Here is a 13,056-nt window from a genome sequence, read left to right as displayed (position 1 = left end):
TTTAGGTAAATATGAAATGAATAAAAATATATTTAAAAGAATAATGCATGGTTTTATTTTCGTAATCAAAAAATGCTTGCACCGAAAGCAAACCAAGTGAAGTCTGTCTCAATCTTCAACCGAGCTGCCGCAAGTGGAGTTATACATAAATTGACCAAATTCTAGACTTTTGTTTTCTGAGGTGGGTGTAAATGTATGACATGTAAATCTTAAATGAAGGCATGTATTCCAGAATTAGTTTTCTGGATTAGAACGTGTGACATAGCACCACGTGAATATGCAACTAAGCAAAAAATCACAAAGTGCTGGAAAAATATCTTGCACTTGTATTTGAGCACGGATGGAAACAGGAAGAGTACACAGAAACGGACGGATTCTCCCATCATTTCTCCTTTTCTACGAATAGTACCTTCTATGAGATCCAAACGGCACTAGCTCCTGTCAAAGAAAATGGAAAGGATCATAAAATAGTAAAATATAAAACTTGCCAATTACAATACAAAGTTCAGTAAAGAAGGTAAAGGTGAGGTTACCGCTGAATAAGGAACGTGATCATGTCGTAAGTAAGAAGATTTTACTATAGTCTCCCATTTGGTGTCAGTCTTCGAACCTTGCGGGACCTGTTTCCTAGGGTCAAATGGGCTTTTGCTCCGCTGATGCGAAACCTGATTGCCCAAAGAAATGGAAGGCAGTGTACGCCAAAGCCATGATTCGGAAGGTGATTTTGGTAACGGTGGAGGTAACAGAGACTTCATACAGGCAGGATCAAATTCTCTTTGATCATCAGACTTCAGGCTATTTTCTTCTTTTGCACCAAAATTTACATCAGATTCTAAAGGTGGCCTGGATTCTTGATTGGGTAGTTGATTCATTTTAACATCCTTCATTACATCAATGGCGCATTCAGGCTTCAGGGTGCCATTTATCTGATTCCTCGATACATCTTGCAAGGCCAAAAACATTTTGAGGGAAGATGCGATTTTCTTGGCACTGTCTTTCTCAACTTCCTTGGGAAGTCCAAGAAAGCCCACTCCTTCACGGAATGAAGGCTTCGTAGATTCATTTCGGTATGGAGATATGCCACCACTTCTGTTACGCCTCAAGGGGGGATGTCCTGATTTATATGAGCCAAGAGAACTCAAAATCTGATTCGAATCACCAGCTAGTTTTTTCTCCATTTCTTGAAGGTCCCGAGATAACAATCCGGAATGAAATTTTTTCTGAGGAGTCGGATGACAAGAATTCTGCAGGATTTCAAAATAATACAGTTATAAATTTTATATTTACCGTAGTTTTTCCTACATATGCAAAACAAGTTAAACTTCAGAATGACCTTGTACAGAGGTCCGCTGTATGCTTTTTGAGTTGGTCGCCTAATTTCACCAGCTGAAAAATTTGGAGTGTGGGTTCTCAATTTCATTCCTGGCAATGGACTAAAGAGGCACAAAGTATTCTTCACACACAGCCGAGGGATAATCCCCCAAATTTTCCCCCGCTTTTTCACTGGAACGGGACACTCCTTTTCATCTTCGCTTTCCACATTAACCGTATACCCGCTATGTTTCTGATTGGAATCAAAACCGTACTGCTTTGGTAAAGGCTTATTCTCACAAGAAATCACCTTCTTTATCTGTTCTTTTGGTGTCTGGTTCACCGCTAACGGCTTCTTCATGACATATTGCGGTGTCTCCAAAACAACAGCCTTGGCTGCTGGTAGGAATCTATTCATCATAAAATCTCGTGTTTGAACATCGACAGAGAATGTCCCGGATGGTTTCACACATGAACTATGGTATCCACTCAGACCACTTACACTATAGTTAAAGGATGATGATTCTGTTCGTGAAAGCCAGTGAAGTTTATCGCAACATTCCTCATTTTCACTTACTGCATCAGACTCATCTTTACAATCTGAACTCTCATTCAATTTCTCCAGAAGACTGGCATGGTCCATGAAAGATATTGTTTCAATCTGAGTCCTATAAATATTCTGGTCACTCGATCTTTCACCTGAATTGTATCTTGAAGAACTCGACACCCGCCCCGGCTGGAACCTCGGGCTTTCACCCGAATTGTATCTCAAGGGATCTGATATCCTTCCCGGTGCCATCCTTGGAAGTTCACCCGAATTGCGTCTAATGGCATCTGATACCATGCCAGGTGGAAGCCTTGGTGTAATCGAAGGTTCCTCTGGCGTGTAGACTCTACCTTTCGATTTTCCCGGGATTTTTTCCCAGTGAAATGGAACTGAAGCTGGTTTTGTCACCTCCTCCATTAACGGAAGGGACTTCTGTCCATAGGGTTGTATATTTTCGATCCAATTGCTATTTACAAGCTTTGAAGGGCGTATGGGTGATGAAAATCTCCGTACGGATAGAAGAGGAGCATCGAAATTTAGTTGCCTGTTCTCCATCAGCTCGCTTGGATATCAAAATCTGATTCAGAAACAAAATCGCATCTTTAAAATTCGTTACAAACAGTGTCAAATCACAAGACTACCCAACAGCTAATGAATCAACCAAGCATTAACTTGATACTCCACCAGAACTCATCAGTGAGCAATTGATTTTAGTGGCTTAATTATTTCACATCCAAGAGCTTAGAAAATCTAAGCAGAAAAAGGAGAACAATGTCTCGCCAAGATTTCTCGAATGCCCATCAATTCCAGACGCAAAAATTTTGTACCAAACCCGTCAAGAACTAAATAAAACAATAAAACAAGAAATTGACCAAGTAACACCATTCATTCTCACAAGAAGCACGCTTTGTCAAGAAACAGGGCCATAATCTTTTTTTTTTCCTTCCAAGAGTGACAAGCAAGCATAACAATTAGAAAGAAACAATCTTATATAGATTAAATTTCCAGCAAAGACCCTAAAACATTGAAATGGGATCACAAAATCCTCATAACAGAAAAAGAAATATATAATAAAAATCAAAGAAAACACCAAATAAACAAAAGCCAGATGCATCTTCACTCACCCAAGGCAGAGTGAGAGAGAAGGAATGCGCACTCCGCAAATTATGGGAAGAAAACTGGTGAAAAGGCGTGAGAAGTAAGAAAAAAGCGAGTGAGTGAGTGAAAGTGAGAGTGTGAGTGGGGGAGAGAAAAAAAACTGAACAAATCCTTTGATTACTTGTGGTGATGAATATTTAGTAGAGCGGAGAATGTAGACGAGTGATTGCCATGCATGTGGATTTTGGACACTGGTGAGCCGCAATCCCAAAAGAAAATTAATATTAATAAATACAAAACTCAAATTTTCTTGATTTCCATCCTACTTGTGTAATCGTATTCTTTTTTCCAGCCGCTCACTATTTCGTATGCTGCTTATATTGCCTGGAGATGGAGTGGGCAAACGTCACGTATATACCGTTGGATTATAATGACAGTTAACCCCAACTGCCTTTATTTCGCGCCCTGTTTATTTACTAACAATTCCCAAGATTATATAGTTTAGGGGACCTCTCTTTTTATTAGATTATTATAGATATTTACATTAAAGTAAGGATAAATTTGTTAAGTTTGACTTTAGTCTTAATTAGAGAGAAAAGTGTAATTTTATACTAATATATTTAATTTTTGCAGTTTTGATAATCTATATTATCAACATTTTAGTTTGTCATACATATTTCATTTTTTTTAATAATTTTAATTTTTTTCATCTGAACACTTGTGTCAGCATCACTTAAGCAAAACATCAACGATATATTGTTGACATGTTGAAAAAAAGATTAAAACTAGAAAAAAAATAATGAACTATAACTTATATTTGATAAAATAGAATACTGAAATCGCAAAATATAACTTTATCTTAATCGTATAAAATTTAGTGACCTGAAACACTAAATTGAGCTTTGAGTTGACTAATTTTTCTCTCTCAAACTTGAGAACAACATTAGTTGCTTAAGCTTGCTTACCACACTATATATTTTATTTACGGTATAAAACATTAAAAATATAACCATCGAACATATTCATGATCTCAAGCTTCTTTATAGTAAATTTGATGAGCCCAAGTTCACTCTGTTTTTTTTTAGAAAAAAATCAACCTATGCACATCCTTCAATATATTTAAATATTAAAAATTAATTTTGGGTGGTATAAAGTGAAAAACATATTTCGCCAATAAATGCACTTACCATTTCTTCTACAAATATTATGATTCTGTCTGTTTTAAATATGTACGAGCAAAAATATTGAAAATACGATGAATTTAAATATGGTGCAATGTGACAACAACTGACGTACAATTTGGGCTAAAATTTCCCCGTGATTGATGGTAACCATACCAAAAGAAATTAAAATTCAATGCTCGTGGATTTGTCGTTAATGTTTTATAAAGTCGATTGCGTTCAACTTCCTCTGTTAACAAAACACGCCCATGTTCTGCTTTTTTGACCCCTAATAAGAGGTCTTTTTTTTCTAGGGATTAGGTTTTTCTAGTAGAGTGAGTCTCATATGAGACCGTCTCACGGATTATGGTTTTTCTAGTAGAGTGAGTCTCATATGAGACCGTCTCACGGATCATAATCCGTGAGACGGGTCAACCCTACCCATTTTCACAATAAAAAAATAGTACTTTTAGCATAAAAAGTAATACTTTTTCATGGATGATCCAAATAAGAGATCCGTCTCACAAATATGACCCGTGAGACCGTCTCACACAAGTTTTTGCCTGTGAGAACCCAAATTTTTAGGCACATAATTAATTAAATATAGACATGTATAAGAATTTATTCGAGTTATAATAAATTTGAAAATATAAATAATATATGGAAATCGAAATCCAGTGCAAAATACACAGTAAATTAATGCTGGATATCCACCTAATTGGAAATATTATATTGTATATAAGGAAGTTTTCTCAATAAGGAAGCTAGCAAATTTGCAATACAGTCCAGATACGTAACGAACCTATACAAGAAAGCAGTCTACGTTCATCCGAGAGAGATTAGTGCAATCACCCATTTGATTAGCCATCACCGTCATTCGTGGAGCGACTTCAGAGCTTACCTTGTAAGCTGATTTTCCGTGCCTATAAATAGGAGGACTCTTCATTCAGAACTTGCACTCTCAAATCTCGAAATCCTCTCTAGCATCACCGTATTTTCGAAGCTTTCATCCTCAAGTAGCGAAGCTCTGCCGCAATCTCACCATTCACGTTTCCTTGAGCAGTCAGAATACTGTAAGTGGGCTTTTGATATATGTATTCCTTCGTAAGCGGATTTTTGATATTATTATATAAAATTGCACACTTATGTTTATTTTAAGTGACTCTCGATATTTATATTCTTTTGATAAATACGGTTCACTTGTTTAATTATTTTTAAAGTGGACTTTTGAATATATATGTATTATTATATAAAAGATTTGGCACACTTATTTTCTTTTTAAGTGAGCATGATATATTTCGAAAACAAATTAAATATGACTTTGAAAATTCGATCGGCATGATATATTCATTTCCTTTTGGTATGAAATCCCCTGAATTATTCGTTTTTCGATATCAGTTATAATATTTGAAAGCATGTTGAATTATTTGAAATGCACTGTAATGATTTGATTTAGAAATGGTAAAGGAAATTCCGAACTTTGATATGCTTTGTTTAGGCCCTGATGCGGTGGGTTATAATAACCGTTCCTTTGGCCTCGCCCCTTAGAGGAGTAACATATATGGAACTGATCAGTAAAAACCATAGAAAATGAGATGATTTTCAGTGCTATATTCGTATTTGTGTTAGTATTTGATTCAACATGCTTAATATTGAAATTTCGATAATTTATTCGTAAGTATATCCTTGATATTTGTTATGCACGATCGGCCCCCATTTACTGAGTATTTCCCAAAATACTCACCCCTTACATTCCCACCCAGATAAGAATGAGAATCAAATTGAGGATGAGGAGCAAGACTACTTTTGGGGATGGTGATGAAGCAGTCTAATTCGGGACCGGTCGATTATTCTGTCTTATGATTTTAGTATCGTGTATTTACGCTTCCGCATGTTTCTATTTCTTTTGAGTTGTAAAGACAGTGAACTTTTGGGAAATTTATGATAATAAACTGGTTTTGGTTTATACTGTGCTACGAGGCTTGTTGTTTTCAATTGTGTGGTTGTAAAACAACGCCGGTGTCGACTAACCCCGGTCTCGGGGCGTGACATTGCCTCTCTAGTATTAATATTATACATTTTAACGATATAGATTATTTATTTATTTATTGTCATTGTGGCCCAGTAATCCTTTGGAAAAGTAACAAATGGGGGCGTAAAGTAAGCATGTTTGGTGCCTCCTGCATGTAGATTTCTAATACGTATACCAGAGCTGCCTTGACTAATCAATCAGGAATTCATTAATTAATTTATTGCATGGGACAATATGCGGTCGGGGTGGTCACTGTTTTTGTTTTAACATAATATGCCTTGCCGAATAAAATAATGTTGGATTTAAAGGGGGAAAACGAAAAACTATCTTTATAAGATTTATTTTTCTCATGTTTTTACAGTTATTGTTTAATGTTGGAACTGAAGTATTTAAAGACATTGTTCTAAATCTTCTCATTAAAATATGGACAAAAATTTGCATGAGACGGTCTTACGAGTCGTATTTTGTGAGACGGATCTCTTATTTGGGTCATCCATGAAAAAGTATTAATTTTTATGCTTAGAGTATTATTTTTTATTGTTAATATTGGTAGGGTTTGACCTGTCTCACAGATAAAGTTTCGTGAGACCGTTTCACAAAATACATACTTTAAAATAGGATGGCAAGCCTACTATCGTAAAAGGGAACGATTTTCATGAAATTTTATAATTGATATGCCCGATTTATTTTCACATGTTTTTAAAAGAGTATTTGAAACATCTAAAAATTGATTTTCAATAATCACTTTTTTTTTCTTCGTTTTTCTTAACCCTAGATTTTGTGTTAGGTTATGCTTAATTTAACTAAAATCTCCAAGCTAATCTCATTGTGATTTTGATTATTGTGATTATGGAATTTTGATAAATAAGTAAAAATTTATTTGATGCTCTTACCCTCAATAATTTTGAAGAGATCAGGAATGTTTGTTATCCAATTCAGAGTTTTTTTTATTATATTTTTTTGTTAAAAATAAGGTATTAAAAGCAATTACATACCAAACAGTACTCTAGCTTAAAAAAATTCTTTTTTCACTTTTATTCCCAATTTTTATTTTTCTCACTTCTTCACAACATATAAATTTAATCACTTCTCTTTAATATTTCCTTTAAATTATAAATTGTGGGTTGGTTACCCTCAAATTTTTCTGTAAATTACAGCTTCTACCCACTGTTTTTCTTCTGCTTGATGCTCCCTTCGCATGAAAGAGTGTTTGACTAAACTTATTTAAAACAACATATATAATCTTGCATCTTATAAGTTGTTTTTTCTGTAAATTACAGCTTCTACCCACTGTTTTCTGTCTTTATAATTTTTTTATACTAAAAATATTATTGTCGTGGTAAATATGTGTCGAGTAGATGCGTGTCATGAATATAGACTACTGAGATGGTGTCATAAGGATTCTTTTCACTAATTTATTGTACCAGTGTGAACAAAATTTTACCTTATAGATTAATGACAATAAACATTAAATAATATCTTAAAACAGGTGTTTTTTCATTATTTTTACCAAAAAAATGAATAACAATACCGGTAAATGGGAGTTGGCTTGGGTTCGGCATGAATTTGAATCATAATTATATTACTCCAATGCGATGTTTCCATGCATTAAAAATAAAACATACCTTGAAATTAATTTGCTGTCAACTTCAGGACGGCGTTTAAGCAAAGCTGAGTATTGATAAAGAAAATTTGTGTTTTACCATTATTGTTTTAGTTAATTCTATATCAATTTATCTATTTTGTTAATAGTAAGAAAAATAAATTTTGTGTGTGTGTCTGTGTTTTGAATTTGTACTCGCTAAAAATGTACACATCCTCCTCCCTATTCAGTATTCATTTATTTAGTTAAAGAAAATACTCATTTTATTGTTGTCAACTTCATAACAAATTTGACAGTAGTTACTATATTTCCTGTCAACATTATGAATTTTAACCATTATCTTATCAAATTTATTTTTCAAAAACGTTGAGTGGCAAAACCAACACAAATCTCGTTACCAGTGAAGCTCGAATAAAAATCGGAAAAGTTTGAACGTAAAATAGCAAAGCAAGATGACCAATGCTCCCCAAGTTTTTACCGCATTTCAGCGAACGGATTCCTTCTCCATCGAAGAGGTTGATGCTTCTTTTCATTTTCTTCAATTTTACTCCATGGAAATTTATGTCTTGACGGTTTCCTTTTCCCTGCTCTCAATCCCAAGTAATCTCCACGTTTCTTAACAAAAAATAAGAATATAAATTGATTATGGACTGTGCATGGGAATACCTATAATCACATGCATGATATTGATCAATAGATTTATTTTTGAAACTGTTAATATGGTATTGCATACCTTGAGACATAGACCTTCGTACACATCACAAATGGGGAATTCAATTGGACAACAATATTCAGAGCCATTACAGCAAACCGCACTATTTAGTGGACAACAATCATAAATGAGACAAATGCCCCATGTATGAAAGCGGCAACAGCATGTGGTACGTGGTGGACAGAAGGAAAAGTCTCCACATAAAGTAGGGGATGGTGGGGGTGGCGGTGGTGGGGGTTGTGGTGGTCGTGGGGGAATTGGAGGTGGCACTGGAGGCGATGGTGGAGGAGGTGGTGGGGGTGAAGGAGGTGGTGGAGATGGCGGCGGTGGCAGTGGAGGCGATGGGGGAGGAGGTGAGGGTGGTGGCGGCGATGGCGGTGGGGGGAGAGGGAGGTGGTGGAGATGGCGGCGGTGGTGGAGGAGGCGATGGGGGAGGAGGTGAGGGTGGTGGCGGTGAAGATGGTGGAGGTGGTGATGGTGGTGGGGGTGAAGGAGGTGGTGGAGATGGCGGCGGTGGCGGTGGAGGCGATGGGGGAGGAGGTGAGGGTGGTGGCGGTGACAATGGTGGCGGTGGTGACGGTGGTGGAGGTGATGGTGGTGGGGGTGAAGGAGGTGGAGGAGATGGCGGCGGTGGCGGTGGAGGCGATGGGGGAGGAGGTGAGGGTGGTGGCGGTGAGAACGGTGGTGGTGGCGATGGAGGAGGTGGTGAGGGTGGTGGCGGTGACGACGGCGATGGATGAGGTGGTGACGGCGGTGGTGGTGATGGATGAGGTGGTGGCAGCGACGGTGCTGGTGCTGTTGGTGGTGGAGGCGATGGCGGAGGTGGTGGTGATGGATGAGGTGGTGGTGGAGGCGATGGCGGAGGTGGTGACGGCGGTGGTGGTGATGGATGAGGTGGTGGTGGCGATGGAGGTGGAGGTGGTGGTGGTGGTGGTGGTGGGGAGGGAGGAGGTGGTGATGGCGGCGGTGGTGGTGGAGGAGGAGGTGGTGGTGGTGGTGGTGGTGGTGGTGGTTTAGGGGAGGGAGGAGGTGGTGATGGCGGTGGTGGTGTTGGAGGCGATGGCGGAGGTGGTGAGGGTGGTGGTGGTGACGACGGCGGTGGTGGCGATGGATGAGGTTGTGGTGGTGGTGGAGGCGATGGGGGAGGTGATGAGGGTTGTGGCGGAGACGACGGTGGTGGCGGCGATGGAGAAGGTGGTGACGGTGGTGGTGGTGGTGGAGAAGGAGGAGGTGGTGATGGGGGCGAGGGAAGAGGTGGTGATGATGGTGGAGGTGGTGGATTCGATGACGGAGATAATGATGGTGGCGGTGGTGTTGGAGAGGATGGGGGAAGAGGTGGAGAAGCTGACGACGGTGGTGGTGGCGGCGGAGGCGATGATGGAGGAGGCGGTGATAAGGGTGGTGGTGATGTTGGGGGAAGTGGTGTTAGCGGTGTTGGTGGTGGAGGCGAAGAAACAGGCGGGGGTGGCGGCGGCGAAGTTTGTGTGGGTGAGGGAAGAGGCTGTGTTGGTGGCGGCGATGATTGAGTTGGTGGCGGAGGCGAGTGCGTGGGAGGAGGAGGCAGTGGTGTAAAAAATGGGAATGGGATTGGAAAAGGAACCAAGGACTGTGTCAATGAAGGAAATAGAGGTGGTATCTTAGTGGGATAAGAAGCCATGGCATTGATCGCACAAACACCATATCTAGATCCAGTATTCCTTCTAATCCAAGCATATCCATTCATCCCCCAATCCTTCCCCCAAGAGTTCTTCACAATCCAGTATTCCTCATCTCCTTCACTTCCATATCCCACTACCAACACTGCATGATCTATTTCATCCGGATTCCCAGAGCATTCCCCATCGTAAATCCCCTGCAAAGCAATAAAACCGAATCATCTCAAACTGCATGCGGTAGATAAAAGCCAGATAGATAACGCTTAGCATACCCCTGTATACAATTGGAAATCAATTGCGGAGCCATAAATCCCGACGCTAACAGGCTGTTTCGCAACTGCACATAGCATTGCACTTTCTTCTTCTTCAACGTCTATGTATCCATCAATGCTCACAACTTTTTCTCCTTCCTGTTAAATCAAGCACAATTTCCGCCTCTCAAAACAAATAAAACTCAAAGTTCAACGTAAAATGTATGATAAAACCTTGGTGCTGTTGCATTTGTCATCGTTTCCATTGTATGGATAATTATATTCCGCATTGATTCCTCCATTGTTAATGATCCATTCAAAAGCATAGTCCATGTAGCCTCCATTGCAACCATAATTGGTCGAATCACAGTCAACGAGTTCTTGTTCCGAGAGGCTAACCAGTTCTCTCGTGGTCAAGGCATTTATCCCTTCCACTGCTCCGGTGGAAGAAAAGGCCCAGCAACTTCCTGTAAAAATTTCCAACCCATGGGTTCAAGATTTACAAAGTAGTGGTGTTAATACGTCTCAGTTATACTTAATCGCCAACTCTTTTTTTCAATTAACAATAATTTCTCATTTGCATTTCCTTATTCGTGTTCTTATAAAAAAAAAGTTATAAGATTTTAAAATATATTTTCAATAATTAACTCTAAACTTCTAATTTATAATTATTTTTCCAGTTAAAATGTACCTATTACCAATATCAAAAACTTTGAATTTTACAAAGAATCCGAAATATTTCAGGAATTTCGTTTCCCCCACTATTTGGAACAGATAACGATACGTATTTTTCCTGCCACTACTTTCAGAAGTAAAAAAAGTCGAATAGGACTTGTGTACAAGCCAAAACCAGCAAATCAAGTCTATTAAGATGTAAGAGTATCCAATGACCCAACTCAATTTAACCCCAAAACTTCTATCATTTATGAAGATTTTTTAATAAATTTTTATCGAGGAAAAGATGATGATATTTGCTATAGTACAAGATAAGTTGATGCAATATAATATGTTATTATTTCCAATGCCCACATCTTGAAATTTCCTACTCATTCGAACTTTTCAATATCAAGCTGTCATCGCAACTCAATCATTGATCCCCACTCATTTTTGTATATGTAAATATATATTCTACCATTTACACAAAAATCACCGCTAGTAAGAAATAAAAAATAAAAAAACTTACCACATTGACCTTGATCCTTCACGCCTGTAACAACGCCGTGTTCCCTCCAATCCAGAGAAGTAGGAGCTTCGCAGGACGAAATCTTCATCTTCAGCTGAACATCCTCCAACGAATATCTCCTCCTTTTCTCAAAGGGCTTCTGTATTTTCCTAGTGTAGATCTTCCTGAACTCCTCATTGCTCAAATCTGCGAATTTGTTCAACCCCACGAGGGGCCCCATCGGCAATCTTCTGTCCATGTTTTTCTCCAGCACATATTTGATATTAGTCCGGAAGATCCTTAGTCTTTCGGCCGCCTCTTCCGCGTGCTCGTACACCTTGCCGTGCTTCTCCTTCCATGATTGGAAAAGCTCCGGGATTCTCTCTTCAAGAATCTCATCAGGGTTGGCTCCGATGATTGAGAATTCGAGGGAGAGGGAAGAAGCTACGATTGCTAATGAGATCAAAAGAAAGGCGTGGAGAAATTGGTGTCCCATCAACTCCGATCTTCATTGACTGTTGTGTGGCTTCATGCCTTTGAGGCTGAAGTATTAAAAGTGTTACCAATCAGTCAGCTTACAGTGACGGCTTATGGTAAAACTGACCCTTCATTAAAAATAAAAGAATAGCCGATGGAAAAATAGCCATCGATATAAGATAAGATAAAATCCGTTCAGGCATCGCGTGAGCCTTTATTTTTATTAATCAATTACTATTTCTTTTCAGGGATTACGAGTTTATAATAATAATAAAGAATTCGGAAAAAAATATTTGATCATATATTTATTAACGAATACTAATTAGGTTTGGGCTGGTTTGTTGGATAAGGAGAAAAACGTGGCCAATATAAATTGGTTGGTGATTTTAAGAAACACACACCCCATTAGGTTTACTATTTAATTTCATGGGTCCAGAATTATATTAATGGCCACGTGAATTTAACAGATCGGAACAAATTTCTATTGGTGCATTTTATATTAAAAAAAAATCGGAACAATATAATGTCCAATTAGAAAACATATATAGTGACGAAGCCAAAAATTGTGATTATCTGGACTACTATAAATGTTCATAAACGGATCTAAATAATCGTAGACCGATATTCTTGCTAGCTCGTAAACGGGTTCAAGTAGCTGGTAGAAATAAAATTTCGTTAGTCAAAAAATAATTTAAAAATATTATCTGGAAGTTAAAGAGTTTAAATATAAAATAAATAGAGTATTCTTTTATTTATAGATTTTTTAGGAGTGTCGACTTGGCCTTTGCAAGCAATTTGAATTTTAACAATGGAGTAAATAACAGAATTGGAATATACCCCATCATATATGTACTTGGGTAACGCACAAAAAAATAATCCATAATTTAAGATAAATTTATATAAATTTAATCACACTTAAAATGAAAAGTTCACATTTTGAAGTGTCTGGTCTACTTCGTATTTTCTAATACGCTGTTTACAATTTACACCGAGTCTGAATAAAGTTCAGGCCCGCCACGACCGACAGTTAGGAACTTGGGATAGATTT

At 38.2% G+C, this 13,056-nt stretch overlaps 3 protein-coding genes across 5 annotated transcripts; 1 reads left to right on the top strand and 2 right to left on the bottom strand.

Annotated features, from left to right (window-relative positions):
- Nucleotides 1–56: 56 nt before the first annotated feature.
- On the bottom strand, nt 57–3,132 carry LOC140812704 (uncharacterized). 3 transcript variants are annotated; one of them, XM_073171049.1, is made up of 4 exons: nt 2,983–3,132; nt 1,334–2,435; nt 534–1,244; nt 57–438 (listed from the first exon to the last, which is right to left on the bottom strand). In XM_073171049.1, exons 2-4 carry the CDS (start codon nt 2,411–2,413, stop codon nt 397–399), a joined length of 1,833 nt encoding a protein of 610 aa, XP_073027150.1. In that variant the 5' UTR covers nt 2,414–2,435; nt 2,983–3,132; the 3' UTR covers nt 57–396. The 3 variants fall into 3 exon arrangements, with proteins under 3 accessions (XP_073027150.1, XP_073027149.1, XP_073027151.1); XM_073171048.1 differs by lacking the exon at nt 2,983–3,132 and adding an exon at nt 2,531–2,973; XM_073171050.1 differs by lacking the exon at nt 2,983–3,132 and adding an exon at nt 2,754–2,973.
- A 4,926-nt stretch (nt 3,133–8,058) lies between these two features.
- Nucleotides 8,059–12,175, bottom strand: LOC140812707 (low-temperature-induced cysteine proteinase-like). Its single transcript, XM_073171052.1, has 7 exons — nt 11,553–12,175; nt 10,604–10,836; nt 10,391–10,528; nt 10,100–10,315; nt 9,355–9,442; nt 8,485–8,693; nt 8,059–8,366 (listed from the first exon to the last, which is right to left on the bottom strand). The coding sequence occupies exons 1-7, from the start codon at nt 12,025–12,027 to the stop codon at nt 8,226–8,228; spliced, it is 1,500 nt and encodes a 499-aa protein (XP_073027153.1). The 5' UTR covers nt 12,028–12,175; the 3' UTR covers nt 8,059–8,225.
- LOC140812706 (uncharacterized) lies at nt 8,657–10,067 on the top strand. The gene is made up of 3 exons (XM_073171051.1): nt 8,657–8,795; nt 8,851–9,165; nt 9,532–10,067. The coding sequence occupies exons 1-3, from the start codon at nt 8,676–8,678 to the stop codon at nt 10,033–10,035; spliced, it is 939 nt and encodes a 312-aa protein (XP_073027152.1). The 5' UTR covers nt 8,657–8,675; the 3' UTR covers nt 10,036–10,067.
- Nucleotides 12,176–13,056: the final 881 nt, after the last annotated feature.

This window comes from Primulina eburnea, chromosome 14 (assembly GCF_022965805.1).
Source record: "Primulina eburnea isolate SZY01 chromosome 14, ASM2296580v1, whole genome shotgun sequence".
NCBI classification, from domain to species: domain Eukaryota; kingdom Viridiplantae; phylum Streptophyta; class Magnoliopsida; order Lamiales; family Gesneriaceae; genus Primulina; species Primulina eburnea.
Note: the sequence above shows the minus strand (reverse complement) of the source record. Positions and strands in the feature narration are given on the sequence as shown.